The 18,213-nt window shown below is 43.8% G+C and overlaps 1 protein-coding gene across 1 annotated transcript in view; it reads right to left on the reverse strand.

Annotated features, from left to right (window-relative positions):
• Positions 1 to 18,213, reverse strand: part of SPOCK2 (SPARC (osteonectin), cwcv and kazal like domains proteoglycan 2) — a 436,862-nt gene that overhangs the window by 40,705 nt on the left and 377,944 nt on the right. The window contains exon 7 of the mRNA XM_086922271.1: positions 9,556 to 9,774. Within this exon, the coding sequence (XP_086778397.1) occupies positions 9,556 to 9,774 (219 nt within the window). The remainder of the gene's footprint in view (positions 1 to 9,555; positions 9,775 to 18,213) is intronic.

An 18,213-nucleotide genomic window follows, 5' to 3' on the forward strand; every position in this document is an offset into this window, starting at 1 on the left:
TCCTCCATCTCCTCCACCGGTGGGCCTTGCAGGTAGCTCCTTAGTTCTTCTGGACATTCAAAAATCATTGTTTTCCATTTATCTGTTACTTTGAACCTGGCAGGGCCGACGAAACCGAAGGTAGCGCCTCTTCTGCGCAGTGTTTCTCTGAGGGCCAAGAACCCTTTTCTTGACTCTACCGTTTGTTTTGAGTAGTCTTGGGTTAGTACAATCTTGCTTCCTGCCCACATCAGGTTCTGGTTTTTCCTGGCAAAGGCAAAGATGGCGTCTGTTTGGCTCAGTCTGAGCGGGTTGCATATTATTGCCCTTGGCCCCTTGCCTGTTGTTGGTTCTCCTGCTGGTACTCTGTAGGCTTTTTGCACCTCGAACTTCCTATCAAAGGTGATGCCTGTTAGTTTGGGGATCATCTCCTCTAGCATGACTGCGCATGAGCCCGCCCCATCCTCTGCCCCTTCCGGCACTCCCAGGATCCTTACGTTGCCTCTTCTTGCCAATCAAGGCTCCCCTTTGAAAACCAAGGGCGAAACAGTCACCCTAGAAACAATCCTACGGAGAGTGAACGAAGGCAACGAAGTTGGGCAAGAGACGAGGCTCAAAGTGGAGAACATGCAACTCGAGATGGCGGCTATAAGAGCGGAACTCCACAAAACGAACACAAGAATAGAAGCAACAGAAAGCCGAATAAGCACAGTGGAGGACGAAACAAGTGACAACACCAAAGCCATAGCAGAACTGCAGAAAGCCACGAAAGCCATACAAAAACAGCTAGCGGAGAAGGACGATTATTTTTTTAATTTGTTATGGAAGTCGAATTTTATTTTTTTAAGTTAATTCCTACTCCTAAGATCCAGGGGCCCAGTTTATTATGGGTCTGGAGCAAATGGGCCAAGAACCTCTTCAGCACTTGACTCTCAGAAGTTTGTGTGTCAAGCAGTCCAAGTCTTCTTTGTGGGAAGGGGGATTGTTAGATGCAAGGGATGAACACAGGCTCACAACTCAAATACGTTCAATAGCAGCAATAAATGATTATCCTGTCCGTTCAAATACTTCCTTTTATGAAACAGAGAAGCATTTATTTACAAGCAGAAAGTAAAATACAGCATATACAAATAATACAAAAAGTTCCCTGAGGTCAGTTTTCTAATGTTCGATAGGTAGGTAAGTCCTACTTAACTCTCTTTAATGATAGTGGTTATTCCCCATTCACAATAGGTGACATTCAGGACAGTACCCACTAGCAGTCCAAATTTCAGCAGTCCTACTTTGACTCTTCCATAGTCAAAAGTTTAGCGCCTAAAGTGTTATGAGGCAGAACAAGTTCCCCTGGATCTACCGGAGTCTATAGAAGGGTTCCAATCTTGCACAATGCAAAGGTCTGCAGTGGCTGCTGATGGTGAGTAGCACTCTTAGCTTTGCAGTGGCAGCCGCTGGTAGTGTCTAGCGCTTTCTCTGATGACACTATAAGTACCGCTGATCCTTTTCACGGATAGGGGGACAATCATTCGGTTTCCAAAATTTCAGTTTGGGCTTGGGCATGCACAGGTCACTACTGCGTCCTTTTCTCTTGACGTTGATGAAACCAGACAATGAACCTTGCTCATTACACAGCCCTCTCTGGCATATGGGGTTACTGACTTTACTTCACACACGGGCTATGGCCTGATCGGCACGACACAGCATTAATGCAATCTTCATTGCGGCCCTCTCTGGCATAAGGTGTCACTGACTTTACTCCGCACATGGGCCATGACCTGATTTGCACGCCAGTAATTACATTTTCAGAGTGGTCCCCTCTGGCATTTTCACCAACTTTAATCTGCACACGGCTATGGCCCAATAGGCCCTGCAGTAATGCAATCTTCTCTGTGCCCCGCCTTTAATCGGCAAACGAGTGACAGCTCAAATGGTGTGACAAAGGCTAGCTTTGTGCCAGCCCGCTCTGGCATATGGGGTAGGTGCAGCAGCCGATTCCTCACACTTCACAATGGAGATCCACTTGCCAGGTTCTCCCACTGGACCTCACTCCCTCCAAGTGCTCTTCTCTTTCTCACAAGGCACACTGGTCTTGGCAAGCAGGCAGATGCTGATGTCCCAGGCTTAAGGCAAGTGGACTCACCCAAAAGGGAGACTGACAGACCTTACGCCCCAATCCTGGACAAAGGTAAATGTCTTGCAGAGCTTCTCCTACTCGACATACAGCCCAACTGACAGTTGACAGTTTTTGGGGACTCATGCACCCTTTCTTGCAGTCCAAATTAAGCCACAAAATGTGATTATGGGCCTCATTATGATGTCGGTTGGAGTTGCCTCCAACCAACATTGCTGCGGTTGCAGAACGGACCAACCTCCAGTCGGTTTTTCCGAACACACAATTACGATGTGATCGCACATGGTAAAGTCACAAAACTCCCATTTCTCTACGGAAGCTTGTGCAGTGGTGAGAAACCGGCCACAGCACAAGCTCTCATAAAGAAATGGGAGTTTCTGTAAATGCCTGCCACACAGCCTCTTCATGTCGGGAAGGCTGGTATAGAAAGGCTGTTGGAAACCAACATCATAATCCTGACTGTGGAAACACTGTCCTAAAGGAATTATGTGCAATTTCCGACAGGCGGACGGGCTTTTTGAGCCCATCGGAAGCCAGTTGGATTGACTGGCCAGTTTGGACTCCGACCACCATCATTGAAAAACAGCTGTCGAAGTTCAAACCAAGGGTGTGTGTTGGTAAGCCTCCGACGAGTGGTCGGAGGCTTACCGACCGACATCCAAGACAAGCTCTTAACATCTGAGCCTTTAATGTTTGTTCTGGTGCTCTCCTTTCTTTTGAAGTGTCCATTGCTCTGCCACACCATGCCTAAAAAAAGGAGTCTGTCACTTCAGAGTGATTCCAAATCTACTAGACCCATACACAGGCCATTAGAGTGACTAGAGGTTCACACTTGAATGTCTGCACACCCTGATATGTGCATCAGAGTGTTATTTAAGGGCCCCGGACATGCATTTTATGAATCTCTAATCAGCCCCAGCTCCTCTCCAAGATATGCCCAGGCCCTTTCCCAGTGACCTCTCTCTGAATCAAAGAGCATGCTTTTATGTGCAATGAAGAGCATGTCTGTTCATTCCTCCCGTGTGTGTCCCAACCTGCTCTCAGAAACTTAGCTAGCCACAAACCTGTCTGGGGAGAATCCTCTACCCCCCCCCCCCCCCCCATGTGCCTCCAGGTCGCCCTGGGGCTCCCAAAATGTAACCCAGAGCTGTACCACTCATAGGCACACAAACACTCAGAACATGCATACAACCATATGTGTGCTGTACAGTGCTACATACTAACTTGATGTATGGCAAGGGTGAGTTAAGCACACAGCAGCAGACCTTTACATGAGTGGGTCTGTAGACCTCATTCCAGTGACACAGGTAAAAAGGCTTGTTCACTCCTCCTGATCACTACATGGTATGCTGCCACCACTGCACCTGTGCTACTTAACTCCTTGTCAAAACAGTAGCCATTAACCATCATGTAGATAGCACTTTGTGCACCCCTCCCTGTCCAACAAGACCACAATCCCTGAGATAGGAATATGGCATTATCCATGTTCAAAGCCAACACAAGGAGATGATAGACGGAGCGCTGACACTTTTCAAGCCCTCATCCCCAGTCACAGATCTGGGTTGAATCCATCATCGTTCTTTAGCTCACTTCGCCACCACAGTTCAGACACAGCTATATGCAAATCAGTCTTGACCCCGTGCCTCGTGGCAACAGTCCAGTCCGAACTGCCAAGCCATGTCTTCCCTGGACCTGAAACAATCATCTTGGGACTGGTTTCAGGCTAACAGCCCTCCTCAGCTAGGCTAGCTTGAATCCAGTGGCAAAGTGAGCAAGGGACCCACGTCTGGGCATACCCTGCCAACTTAGGGCGAACAAAGCAAACGCAAGGAGATGAGGGACGGAGCCCATAACAACTAAAATCAGCAGGTATCCAGATATCTTTGCCTCTGGGGCACTCAGCTCAAGGTCCATGCAAGGGGCTTAACAATCACACTTTAGCTATGCACCTCTTCAGCAATCAAATTGTGCTGTCTGCAGTGCCTGCGGTCTATAAATTCATAAGTTATGGTAAGTGCTGCAGCGAGGATACCATAGAATCACGGAGAGACATGTTGCAAGGCAGCACAGTCGTTTTCTGCACAGGACTTACACACAGGCAGAGACAGGACTGTGTGCTGACCATAATATGGCCCTTGATGTTTAATTTAAAATGCATTTGAAAAGAACTGCTGAAAAGATTTTGGGATTTAGAGCAAAATAGGGATGTTCCTGAAGAAGGACCTGGTTGAGTAACACAAATTTGGAGGAACTACTCCTACACTTGGCAAACTATTGAACACTTCAGTACCTTAACAAAAAATCGTTTTTAACTTCATTTGCTTTAAGTTTTTTTTACAAAAAAGCAAATGAAGCAAAAAACAAATTAAAGAAAAAATGATGTAAAATAACAATAATATAGCTAAAAAAGAGAGTGAGATGGAGTGCAAATGAAGTATGATTTCTGCTTCTTTCACAGCAGTCTATTTTTCAAGGCATTCATATATAGGGCAACAATTGTACTTAAATGCAGAATTCTCATGATGGTGTGAAGGACTCTTTGGGTGCCACATAGGCAATACAAAATATGAAACCGATGAAAGGAAAATGAAAATGACGATCGGGTAAGAAATAAAAACATATGTGTCTATTCACGAGCTGCATTTTCTTGTACATTTAGTAACACTACAGTAGTACTACAAATTGCTCTTTACAAACATTCAAGTGTAAATCTCCATTTCCACCTCTCCTACCTTTTTATGGGCAGATCCTCACATGTGTAAGTTTACAAGTTAGGGGCGGAAAGCTCTCTGACCAAGCCGGACCAAACTCACTTCCAAAAAAGAGAAATGAAATGAAAAAATAAAAGTGGTGGCAATTCACTAGGTGCAGCTAGAACCCCAAGGCATCCTATATGGGCATCTGTTGGAAATGGGATGCCCTAAGGATGGAGAATGAGTAAGAGTCACTATGTAAGGAAATAGTGGGTAAGGTGTCGGATGCAGAGGGCAAAACAACAAAAAAACTTCAGTTGAGACAGTTTTGAAAACTGCCGTTTTTTTGAAATAGCTAATGGGAACTTTCAGGGTTGGTAAATCCCCTCTTGATGAAATCTAGTTCTAGAATGTTAATGGTTTGAGAGCGTGGAAAACAAGTGAGAGCGCGTACTAAATTATATTAGGGTGAAAATGTTCACTGTGTCTTATTACAGGAGGCACATTTCTCTGATTTAGGGCCACATCAGTTTCTTAGACCAGCAACACAATACAAGGGGTTCTAACATACTGATCAAACAGGGGATTGAGATTAAGGTTATAAGCAATAAGAATAATCTAGAGGGGTGATAGGTCACATCAGAGATACAATTTGATAACCTTTGGCGATTAACTAAATGTACCTTACCAATTGGTGCAGTTGCCCTTTCCGTACTTCCTGGCAGAAAATGTTTATGTGGTTCTAGACAAATGGCTGAATAGGTCAAATGTAAGGTCAAACTATAGAATAGTAAAATCGAGGTCTGATTTGGAGGTGCTGATGAAAGTACTAAGGGCCATATTACCAAGAAAGGGCGCTACATTATCGCCTCTTTTATCGGCAGGAAACTGCCGCTAAAGCGGTGATAATGGTCTTGATAATAGGCTACTTGCGAATTCCCATAGAAGCCCAGGTTAACACCAGAACCAGGGCTTCTATGAGAATTCGCAAGGGTCTATTATCAAGTCCATTATCGCCGCTTTAGCAGCAGTTTCCTGCCGATAAAAACAGCGAAAATGTAGCGCCCTTTCTTGATAATATGGCCTTTAATTCGGGGAGTGTGTGGAGGAAGAAAGAGGGATATACTTTGTAGTCAAGAAAGTATGGCAACTCAGCTAGGTTGGACTACATTCTTGTGCATAAAAACATGACAAGGCGGGCAAATGGGATTGACCTCCCTAAGCATCTGTCAGATCATGCTGCCCTGAATTTGAGTTTAAAGATTGAGTGGAGCTCTACAGGATTAACCCAATAGACAGAAGGGGGGGTGCTTTTACTGCAATCTGATCTGAATTTGAACTATACATCATGCAGTATATTAATGAATATAATGGATTAGATAGGGATGCAGCAGGTTTGATGACTCTATGGGGTGCTTAAAATACAAACATTAGAGGTAGTATAACCACTTATAGCATAAAAAGAGGGAAGTGCAGGAAAGGAGTTTATGAACAGCTAGAAAGAGATTAGAGATCTAGATTTATATCTATTAAATATGCCTACGGAAGGCCTCTGGAACCCAATATTGACATTAACTACATTTGTGAAGGATAGAGTTGCACGTAAAAATGGATAAGATAATAGCACAAAAGGGAGAGGCTAAAACATGTAGAACCCTGAGTATGAAGAGAAATATGAAGCAGCATTGGTTTGGAAAGCTAGATCTGGTAGGTCAAGGAACACCATTATGAAGTATTCACAGGTGAACTAGATAAAACCACTGGTGAAGTAGAAGAAACGTGTTTAGGCCTAGATTTACAAACAGTTCATGCAGTACAGCGCGGCTCAGCAAGTGAAGTTGCTGTGCTGCATTGCATTACATGGAGAGAGTATAACTGTGCCATATTGTCAAATAAATGGTGAAGTTCTGTTCTCTCCCTACGATGGTCCGCTGTAGATTGCCTAGAGGTAGCACAGGCAGCCTGTTTTACCAGAAGGCAATCTAAAGGACTATATTCAACAACTAAAGGACTATGGGGCATATTATCAAGGACGGCGTTAAAATTATCACCAGTTTAGCAGCAGAAAACTGCCGCTAAAGCGGCGATAATGGGCTTGATAATATGTCCTGGAGAATTCCCATAGGAGTCCATGTTCACACCAGAACATGGACTTCTACTGGAATTCTCAAGGGTGTATTATCAAGCCCATTACCGCCGCTTTATCTTCAGTTTTCTGCTGCTAAACCGGCGATAATTTTTAATGCCAGCCTTGATAATATGCCCCCTATATGACCAGTGGTGGATTCTGTTTGATGATTTCACAATGAGATAGAGGTTCGAATACCTCCCTTCCATCAAGGGACACTGATCAGAGTATGGTTTGTCACAGAAGTGTGGGGAGCTAGAATAACCTGGAATACATTAGGAGTCGCCAAAGCCTGGTCCATGCCCTAAAAATCTATGGCCCAGTTCGAAAGGTCGCCAATGTTGCAACGGAATTAATGGGGCTTTGCGGGGGTGGCCGACCGGAGGGAGGCTCTCCCCCCCGGGGATTTTGGGGCCCCGGGAGGAAGGGTGGGGGGAAGGTTTAGACTGGGGGACAGGAAGTGGATTTGGGCTGGTTGGGCTGTTCAGGGGGATTTGGGCTGCCTTGGGCTACTTTTGGGCTGGGGGCTATAAGAGCGGCCATCTTGGATCACTGTGCACCATTTTGTGGGATAGTGACCCAGCAGCCGAGTAGCAGGGGAAATTGTTGTCCCGCCCTCCCACCGGGAGGCCGTGGGGGTTGGTAAGGCAGGGGGGGGGGAGGCACTGGGGGTCTTGAGGGGTTTTTTGCACAGTGGTTATAGGGGTTTTGTTGGGAGCAGGTGCTTTCTCTGGTTTAGGTGGTGGGAATATGTTGTCGCTGGGAGCAGGTGCTGGAAAGTTGTTAATGGTGTGGCGCTTTTTCCTAGTTAAAGGGGGGGATAGGATAGGAGGAATGATTTGCCCTGGACAGAGCGGGAGGGAGTGTACATATGGCAGGTGTTTAAACAGTTGAGGCAGGCGTTTGGGTACTTGGTAATTATGTTTATGTTGTTGGCAGGGGAACTGTTTAGGGGTGGGGGTGGGGGTGGGGGTTTGGTCAGGTATGTGCATATTTAGTTAGGCCTAGTTTTGTACAGCAAAGGCCAAGGATGTGGTATATTTTCAGGATGCACCTGTTTCCCAATAAAGCGGCATTTATCACACCTTAATATTGTCTCCGGTCGGCCTTTCCCCTCCCCGTCTCCCGATGGGCCCCAAATGAGTTTGCAGTTGTGGAGGAATGAGTATTAATAGGTTGCGTGTTGAGATTGTGTATGCTAAGCTTGCGGCATCATGTCACAGATGTGTACTCTGGGGTGTGAAGATATTTTGATTCATTGTATAAATGCACATGCACGTAACGTTGATATCGGGCTTGCTGCAGTCACTAGTGTAAGTAAACGAATGATATTGAAAATGCACCATTGAAAAAAATGTAAATACATCAATGCCTCATCAGAAATAGTTTTATGCAGGCCTATTAGGTTTAACCCTTAATAGAAATTCGATGTACTTTGCAAAGCACAGAGCAGGATTTAAGTCGAATTAAAAGAGGAAATTATCCCAGCAAAGGGGTATTTAATAGAGGCACAAGGCACGTATTCAGTGTGAATTTTAGCTCTATAAACAAAATTATTTGTATGAAGCCACAGTACTTTGAAAGGATGATGAAATAAGCGTCCCGTCTTCTAGACCTTCCCCCAGGGGTTATATGTCACAATATCGCAATTTGCACAATAACCCTCAAAAATATTGTATTCATACTGAGAAAAGCATATTTGCCAATCAGACCATAGCACTGTTCTGCGACTGAGAATGTTGGTATAAATCGACCCTGGTTTATTCTATTCAGTCATTTAATCTCTTTAAGTACGCTCCTCTCTTTAATTCCTCTTTTATTTTATATTCTCACTACCCATTTAGTCCTTTTTTATTTGAGCTTCAGGATACTACCTAATCTGGTTATGTTAGTGGTGACGTTAGTTCTTTTTATGACAATCTCAAAAGTCTACATTTCAGTAGTTGTATTTGAAAAAGCCTTGTGGCATGCATATGAGCTGTTTGCATTGTTCCTAAAGTGTACATGATACAAGGTATACAAAATAGAGTTGTTCCAGGGGTGGCTCCTCTACTAGGGTGAAGGAGTGTTGCCCCACTGCTTTCTGGCAGTTCAAGAAAGCCAAAGCACAAAAACTATAATAACTTTTTGTTATTACCATTTTATGCTTGCTTTGTGCATTGTTGGCGGGCGGGTGAGTAGGGCTGCCTGCTCTTTGAGCAGGGGAGGGGAGGAGTGGTTTGCCCACTCCTGAGTGTGCAACGACTGTTTGAAACCAGTCATGCACACTCTGCCATTATCCAAGCAGGCTGCATTGCAGCCTGCATGGAGAAGATGACCACTCTATTAGCCCAAGGCTGGGCACCTTCCCAACCACTCACAACGCTGCTTGCAGAGTTGTAATTGGTTTAGGCGAGGGAGTCTGGCTTCCTGCTTCCTGTTTCTGTCGGAGGCAGGAGAGCAGGAGCCAAGAACACGCGGGACCCGCCGGAAAGGTAAGTTTAATTTAATTTCTTTTATTTTTGATTTCCCCATGACCTCCGGCGACAAACCCCATGAACCCCCCCTGCGACCCCTGGCGCCTGACCCCCCCCAAATAACCAAGTGTAGGATGTGTGTAATGTCAAGTAAATACGCATCTCACATACTCTCTCTCCAGAAGCAGAAACACCACTCGGCAGTTGAGACCTGGCCATCTTTGTAGGTGTCGCAGGAGTTGAAGAATGGCCGGATGCAAATCTCGTACTTGTCCAGGTTGATAGAGGACAACTCTGCTTGATCCAGGAACAGGTCATTGTTCGAGTCCAACTTGGAAAACATCCAGCCAATGGAGTCCTTGCAACTGGCCACCAAGTTCTTATCCAACACTGCAGACGGAGACAGGAGTTGGAGAGGGAAAGGGGCAGGTGGGTAGGAACCAATAGACAGACAGAGAAGAATTAGCAAATTATACTGTAAAATCCGAAGCATACTGCAGGACAGGAACTGATCAACTAAAAAGTAGGAGGCTGCAAGGTATTTGCCCAATCATTAAACATAACCTGTGAGTGGGTCACATTTAAAACATCTGTTCACATGGCTCAAGGCTGGCACAAGGCTATGATTGATTATTAAGACCTAACAACAAACAGTTGCTTTAGCTTAAATCCCAGTAAATAGCTGTTGGAAAAGATTTGTGTCACTCAGAATTAAACAGGGAATATTATCTCAGCTCCAATTTAAAAAAAGCAGCTCAATCTTTTAAAATATAGAGATAATAATTTATGTTCAGTAGCTTGCCAATGCTATATGTCCTGGTGAGCCATGAGACAAATGTCTATTCCTTTCTTCTTGTATCGAAACTTCACTGGGTTCACTGCCCAGCAAGCTACTGCCCATCCGTGGATGCCACTGAACTACTTAGTAGGCACAAATGGCACAAAAATGTCTCCTATTTAGGAACTGAGAGGATATTTTGAGAGAGGACTATTGTATGCTAGTTTATGCCTCCGAGTAGATTCTCCCTTGGCTTATAAGTAAACCATCAACTAGGTGTAGCTTCCGGTTTAGACAGGAGTATGGTCTGGAAAATGGGCAAAGGCAAAACCTGAGGTATGAAATTTCAATCCATCTTTTACTTTATTAAATGATAGCAACCCGAACACAGCACATGGACTACCACACCTTGTCACCACTTAGCTCCAAAAATGCTTCTACTTTCATTCCTTTCCCGTTATTGATCAGGAGGTATTGTTAAGGTTGTTCTGTTTTCAAAATTTTATTCACATATTGTTTCCAAGAAAATGTGACAGGTAAAAATATTATTGGGTCTTTAAACTTAAGGCAGATGAACTATGATGGTGCTTAATGGTTGGTTCGGAAAAGTCAGGATAGAAGAAACGGTTTCATATATTCTTCTTATCATAGGCTGTTCCATAAAGAGCACTGTCATCTAATCTATTGATAACTAACTTGGAAATCTCCTTTTGGCCCCCGTGTTATTTTAGAGTGAATACCAAATCTTTATTACCACTCCTACATCAGATGCTAGTGCTCTCCTGGCTACATTTCTGCAACTTAATTTACGTGAAATCTCCAATGGGGTTAACCCAGTATCCCTAAGAACCTGGGCAGTTAATCAATATTATAACAATTGGTTCCTTTGGGTGTACCACATTTCTTTTTACTTACTCATAATTATATGTAGTATATAAAGTAAAGATCAGAATCCAACACCAATCATGTATTTATGCACTATTTTATGAATTATAGTCATTCATAAATACCCTTTGTAAATTTCAAGATAGGCTGTACAATAAGTGATCAAAAGTGCACATGTGTGACGTTTAGTTTTCAGTGCTGGCGGCGCAAAGGTGAACAAAGGACTATACAATAATTATATACAAGAAAATGTACAGTAATTCAACTTTGGTCTGCACAGTCTCAAATATACCGCTGTATACTACATTTGTCAGTTTTCGGCACAGGGTATTGATAAGACAGATCCAACTATTCGTCGACGTTTCGACCCTCTACATGCGCACATGTGGCGTCAAACACGGGTCTTCATCAGGACTGGGAGGGAAAGGAACAGCCTTCAGGTGTACCAAACTGTGTTGGAGGTGCGGCTTGAACAGCTTGAACTGCGTGCGTCTGTCGGCGGTGCGTGGAGTGCTCCCCCGACGGTTATTCTTATTGTTGTGCTGTGCCCACTTTTATCCTAACTGGGTATTGGGATTAATCTTGTACCCAGTCGTGCTTCACGATACGAATTGTAGAGCCAGAAAATTCCATGATGCAGGTGCATGTAACGGAGTTGGGACCACGCTAGGAAGGAAGAGGTTTCTCCTCCAGCGTTTGTCACCGAGTTAAGAAATACCTCCCGAGTAAAGTGGAATTTTCTGGCTCTACAATTCGTATTGTGAAGCATGACTGGGTACAAGATTAATCCCAATACCCAGTTAGGATAAAAGTGGGCACAGCACAACAATAAGAATAACCGTCGGGGGAGCACTCCACGCACCGACAGACGCACACAGTTCAAGCTGTTCAAGCCGCACCTCCAACACAGTTGGGTTCACCTGAAGGCTGTTCCTTTCCCTCCCAGTCCTGATGAAGACCCGTGTTTGACGCCACATGGGCGCATGTAGAGGGTCGAAACGTCGACGAATAGTTGGATCTGTCTTATCAATACCCTGTGCCGAAAACTGACAAATGTAGTATACAGCGGTATATTTGAGACTGTGCAGACCAAAGTTCAATTACTGTATATTTTCTTGTAAATAATTATTGTATAGTCCTTTGTTCACCTTTGCGCCGCCAGCACTGAGCACTAAACGTCACAAATTTGCACTTTTTATCACTTATTGTACAGCCTATCTTGAAATTTACGAGTATTTATGAATGACTATAATTCATAAAATAGTGCATAAATACATGATTGGTGTTGGATTCTGATCTTTACTTTATATACTACATATAATTATGAGTAAGTAAAAAGAAATGTGGTACACCTCAAAGGAACCAATTGTTATAATATTGAGCAACTTAATTTACAGCAGGCGCTAAAGCGGGAAATCTGGAACCTCAATTAAATAGATTTTGCATTGGCCTAAGGAAAACGTCCAACCTCGCAGATGTCCTAAAAGTTGGACAGAGAATACAATTCAAAATATTTTGCAGAATATGTAGGAAGGTTTTCCCCACAGAACTTCTGATGCATGCAGGAAAACTGTAGTACTTTGAGTAATGATCATTATTGAGTCCAGGTGTAGACCAGGTGTTACCTGGAAGGAAGAGGGATGAATTAGTTAGGTGCACCTGGGAGGATTCCAGAGTGAGTACCCACAGTGAGATGACTGGGGTGCTCTTGCGGGGGAGTCACCACTCAGTGTCAGCCTGCAACCGAGCAACAAGTTTGTAGGGAGGTTATCTTTGGGCAGCCGTTCTGGTATTGGGGTAGGAAAGAATAAAGATCTTCCTAAGGAAAAACCCAGACAGGGATCCATCTTGAAGTGATCCTGACCCTAGGTATTCAAAAGCTGGACTATTTTAGGGACATTGACTCTGTGCCCTAGAGCCCATCCTCACCAGACCTTCAGCACACAAGATGAAAAGAGTCATATCATTTAATACCTGATGACTTATGGCGAGGTAATAACTAGTTAAAATGTCGGTATGAGCTTTTTAGCAGCTTTACATTTTCCATTCCACCTCAGTACTAGTGACTGTGCACCACCACTTCATGGAAAGGCACCCAAGGATATGAACTGTGTTTTGACCAGAGTGTGATTCATGTAATCAGTCTTTCCAGGAAAACGATAGCCAGGCGATGGCACTACGTCTGTATACCATAATGTTTGCTTATACAATATTTTTCGTCAAAAATGTACATATAAGACCATGAAGGCATTCCTTCTCTGGTACAACCAGCAGCAAAGCTACACATGCAACCCGGTGGGTGTCTGAAAGAAGGGAACTATTGCTCCAAAATCATTTGGGATCCCCGAAAAAAATTACATCCAGAAACAGCCACTCCACTGGAGTTCTGGCATTAACCGTAGGTCATCAACGGATATCTGATCATCTAAGCAAGATGAAACTCAAAATCCAAAGGTGCAAAAAAAAGGATGGTGTATCCCAAACTCTTGAATGCCCTCAGTGCTGACCTGATGAAGCAAACGAACCCCCAGACTTTCAAACAATCTCTGAAGTGGAAGCCTTTGGAAACACACATTTGCAATGCAATAGGTTTAGCATTTGCAAGAGTTTGAGTAATTGGCAATATAAAGGTAATGTCTTTTATTTATGTGTTTTGAAAACCTGCAAGCAGTGCGTAAAAATGCACTTTATACTGATAGTCATTGCTTACGAGAATCAAGGCTAGCAGTAACTATGCTTCTTTTATTGCCAGCCTTGCTTCTCGTAAGCAAGGACGATAAGTACCAAGTGTGTGCTTACACTCCAAGTGTAGGTTTTTAGAACATATACATGAAAGGCATTGTCATTTACAATGCCAATAGCTCAAACTCTCGAAAACGCAAGACCTATTGCATTGCAAATCCTTGTTCTTACATGGAGCGCTCCCTACCCATTTAATGCATGAGCGATTACTTACCGGGTTGATAGCAACTACTCTTGCGAACACCAGATACCTACTGTCGAATCTGCTCAAGCTCTACCTTTCTGTGCCCAATGCTCAGATGGGACAAAGAATGAGTGAGGCCTGTGCACTTGATCCAACCAATGGCAAGAAAAAGCAGAGTACACCAGTACACAAGTCACAGAGAGCTACTGCGCTTTTTGACGTTAATCCCCAGAGGCTTTTCCATTCCAAACAGCCAACCACAACAGGTCAGGGCTCTTACAACACCCAATTATAAGAAACGTAGGGGCATATTATCAAGGGGGTTTATCTCCACTTTTTTGGCTTTAAAAGCCAAGAAAGCAGAGAAAAAATTACCTCCCTATTACCTAGCTGTCGCTAACACCAGTTAGCGACAGCTAGTAGGAGATAGCGACCATCTTGGGCCCCACTTTGCATGTCAGTGATATTTATCACTAATGACATGCAAAGTGGGCGTGCCAAGATGTTAGCGACTGGAAACAGTTGCTAACATCGCTATCTCCTATGACCAACTTTTGGAGATATTCGCGCTAAGCACGAATATCTCCAAAAGCTAACACCTGCCCTGAGCAGTTCTTAGCCATGTTATCCAATGGGAGGTGGATAACATGGCTAAGAGCATTAGCTCGCTAATGCATGAATATCGCTGACTTTTCAGCGATATTCATGCATTGCGGTCGATTTTTATCGCATTTGAGATAAACCTTGGTAATACCAAGGTTTATCTGCGATAAAAATCGCTGCAGCTCTGCGATAATTTTTTCACGCTAACCAAGCAATAGCGATAATTATCGCTATTGCTTGGTAATATGCCCCGTAATACTGTCATTTTACTGGATTTGTACGTTTGATGCCGTGACTGCTAGTCGAGCGTCTCAGTATTCAGAAAGAGAGCTGGTTTCTTTCTTTTATTTTTTTGACAGAAGGAATAGCAGAAGCAGCAAGCACCACAAGAAGTGCCACTACTTCCTCAGAATTGTGATTAAAAACAGGAATGCGTTTTTAGATGCAAACAGGCATCGTTGGGTGCCTCACTGCTCTTGAAAGTTTTGCCGAAAATAATTTTCCTATGCCACGGGTTTAACTGTAGGTTACTATGGCGTTTCTCTGTTGTAATATCAGCATAAGAATGCCGCAATTGTAACAAAAGTAAACAAACAGAAAAAAATTGCAGCAGCAAGCTTTTTTGATATTTATTTACTTTTGTTACAATGGCGCCAGCCGCGCTTTAGCTTTAAACAACTTAAGCTAAAGCGCCTGTGCTGCTATTGCTTTAAAAGTAAAGAAATAGAAAAAAAAACATTATATTTATAATCGAGGCACCCGCGTTTTAGCTGAAGCGTGGGTGTCGCCATCGTAAGCAAAGTAAATAAAGAAAAATGGGCAAGTGGTCCTTCATTCGAAACCAAACAAAAGGTGCGGCTGCAATTATTCTAGCCAAGGCATGTAGCTCTGCATACAAAAAAAAAGCTTTGCGAGAGAGAACGTGTCCTATCTGCAACAGCAGGCAGAACAAAGCTATTTAAGAAAATAGTGCTCTGAGCCTATTGTTAAAATGTAAGGAGTAACAACACATGTAACAGGGGGTGTCCTCATGGGAGGTTACTAGAAGAGAAAAGGCGGTACTAAGGAGGGACTACTAAGCCTATTGACCAATGAAAAGCCACCTTTTGCAAATGAAAAGATGGGAGCCAATTAAACGGTGGGTGGAAAGTGGACGGAGCTTCATGCCCATATCCTGAATACTGCATGTCACGAAGAGCCCGCGCCAGAGCTCCCCAGGCAGAGACTTAAAAATCAGGAGTGCACAAGGAACCCCCACCCCATTCCAGATAAATCATGGAGCCCCACTACAACAGCACTTATGACTCTGCAAGTAAACTATCATCAACGTCTGATAGGAAAATTCCCACCACAACTTGTATCTTCTACTGCGTTCAACTAAAGGCTTCTTGATCCCATGCCAAACAAATTTACAGCACTGCCAACTGCTGCCAAGCACTAAATCTAAGCAATATGAAACAATTAAATACATTTCACTTTTTAAGATATTCCCTAGCATATTCTCAATTCCACTGCAAGAGTGCAAAAACTGTATGTTTTCTTTGACTGAATGTGATTTCACAAAAATACAGGTTCCGAAGATTACAGTTCAGGTGTCTGCAGGTAGCAACCTTAAGCCGAAACACTGTTTTCACTCTGTAATATATAATTTCGCTTCATCACTGCCCTTTGAGGAGGCACTGTGTGAATCTGAAGATAGAATAACAAAATGCTTCGCTCCTAGAACAGAGTTCTAGCAACAACGGGCATGTTGTAGCTTCATTCTTTGTCATGGGAACAATGAAAACAGCAATTCCATGGGGAAAGGCGAGTGGATTATCACACTCTTGTAAATTTGCCCAACACTTGAACTTCAATCTCATGGGAAACAAGCTCCTTGCAGGTCTGCCTTTTGCCGCCAAAGACCAAGGCACTGCTGGTCCGGCCCATTGCACTAAATGTAAATGTAAATGTTTTTGTACTTGTATAGCGCACAGCTACCTGGACAGGGTCTCCCGGCGCTTGTACTCATACCACTAAGGAACCCTTCCTGGCTTTTCCCTGTGAAATGTTCACTCCTGGGCATCCCCAAGGTGAAGCCAGGCATCCCAGCACTGTTGGGGCCATTGTGGAGATTAGGCAAGCTATTGCCCAGAGTTGCAGCGTGGGATCCATGATTAGAATAGGAACCGAGACGAGAAATCAGGTCCAAGGAATTTAGAGCTCAAGACCCCACCAAGACCGACCAAGGCAGGAATTGAACCCTGGTCCCGGACCAGACCTCTGCATCAGGGTCTTCCGCTCTAACCATTGAGCCACACTGCTCCACAATCTCACTATCAATGGCTGCTTCTGTCACATAGTATTTTGACTCCAGAACTTTCAGTGCTTTTGACTAAAGTTTCAGCCAAGTTCAGTATTTTATAGTAATACCAATTAACATACAACCCTCCTGGCCATCACTAATATTGATGAAATAACACTCAGTGGTCAGACAGCCATTGCAATTTAAACAGGCTCCATAATAGCTACCTTCTGCTGCCTGGCCCTCTTACAGTTACTTAAGGCAGAACCACGACTGGTTATGTCCATCACTAAGTACTGTACCAGTCCACAGCAGTAAACCACCCATCACCAATTGCACAGGCACGGTACAACTGAAGGGATTTACCACTTACCACTGGCTAACTGTGGACTCTAAATTAGTCCACCACTAGGCAACTAGGTGCATACCATGGCTGCTTCTTGACATCTCACAATGACAGACATTCATGGGACGATGGCAACAAAGTGCATGCAGATTTCCCCACCATCTCTCACTTCGACTTATACCTTCTCAGGTCCAAGAACTTTAAACTAGGAATCTCCGAATGGACAACCCAGTGTGGTAATCAATTTTGAGGACTATATTTAGAAATACCATAAAATGTATTGCATAGATGTCAAAAATTGCCAGCTTACTGAAAAATGTAAACTGATTTCCTTTCTCTCAGTCTTCTTCATCCTTCACTGTACTAAATGATGCAACAAGTAACATGATAAACATACCTTGGTGATCGTCATGCACTACATTCGAGCTGTACCAAGATAGGGTCAAAACACTGACAATACCCTTCCAGTCAAGCACCCTACACAGAGTATGTGCTAGCCATGTAGGCAAGTGTTACAATACAATTACATTCTGTTTACTTCCAAATTCACCAGCAAATAGGCAAAGAGAATACAGTAAACATAATTACCACCCTGAAATGTTGAGATCTCCACTGAAGACGATGCAGTGCCTTGGGGATGGTAATGGCGCTCACAGGCCTTCTGCTTGAACAATACAATGGCGATCTTTCTGTTTTTCATTATATAGCCTTAGAGCCCGACTTAGCGGATGCTACCAGCCATTAAAGGCCCACTCCAACGTTAAAGGCCCAAGCAGAAGGCAAGGGCCTTTAACAAGGGAGTGAGCCTTTAATAGCCAGTAGAGCCCGATACGGATGCAGAATGTTTTAATTTGTAAAACAAAGGCCTCATGGAGCACGAGTGGGCTGAAATCCCCTAGGGCTCTGTGAGGCCTTTGTTCACAGCTGTTGCAGTGAACAACATTGGAATGTTGATGCTCCGGGCATCTGCCAGCCATTAAAACCCCGGACCACTCCATTGTCTTCAA

Source organism: Lissotriton vulgaris, chromosome 5 (genome assembly GCF_964263255.1).
Source record: "Lissotriton vulgaris chromosome 5, aLisVul1.2, whole genome shotgun sequence".
NCBI classification, from domain to species: domain Eukaryota; kingdom Metazoa; phylum Chordata; class Amphibia; order Caudata; family Salamandridae; genus Lissotriton; species Lissotriton vulgaris.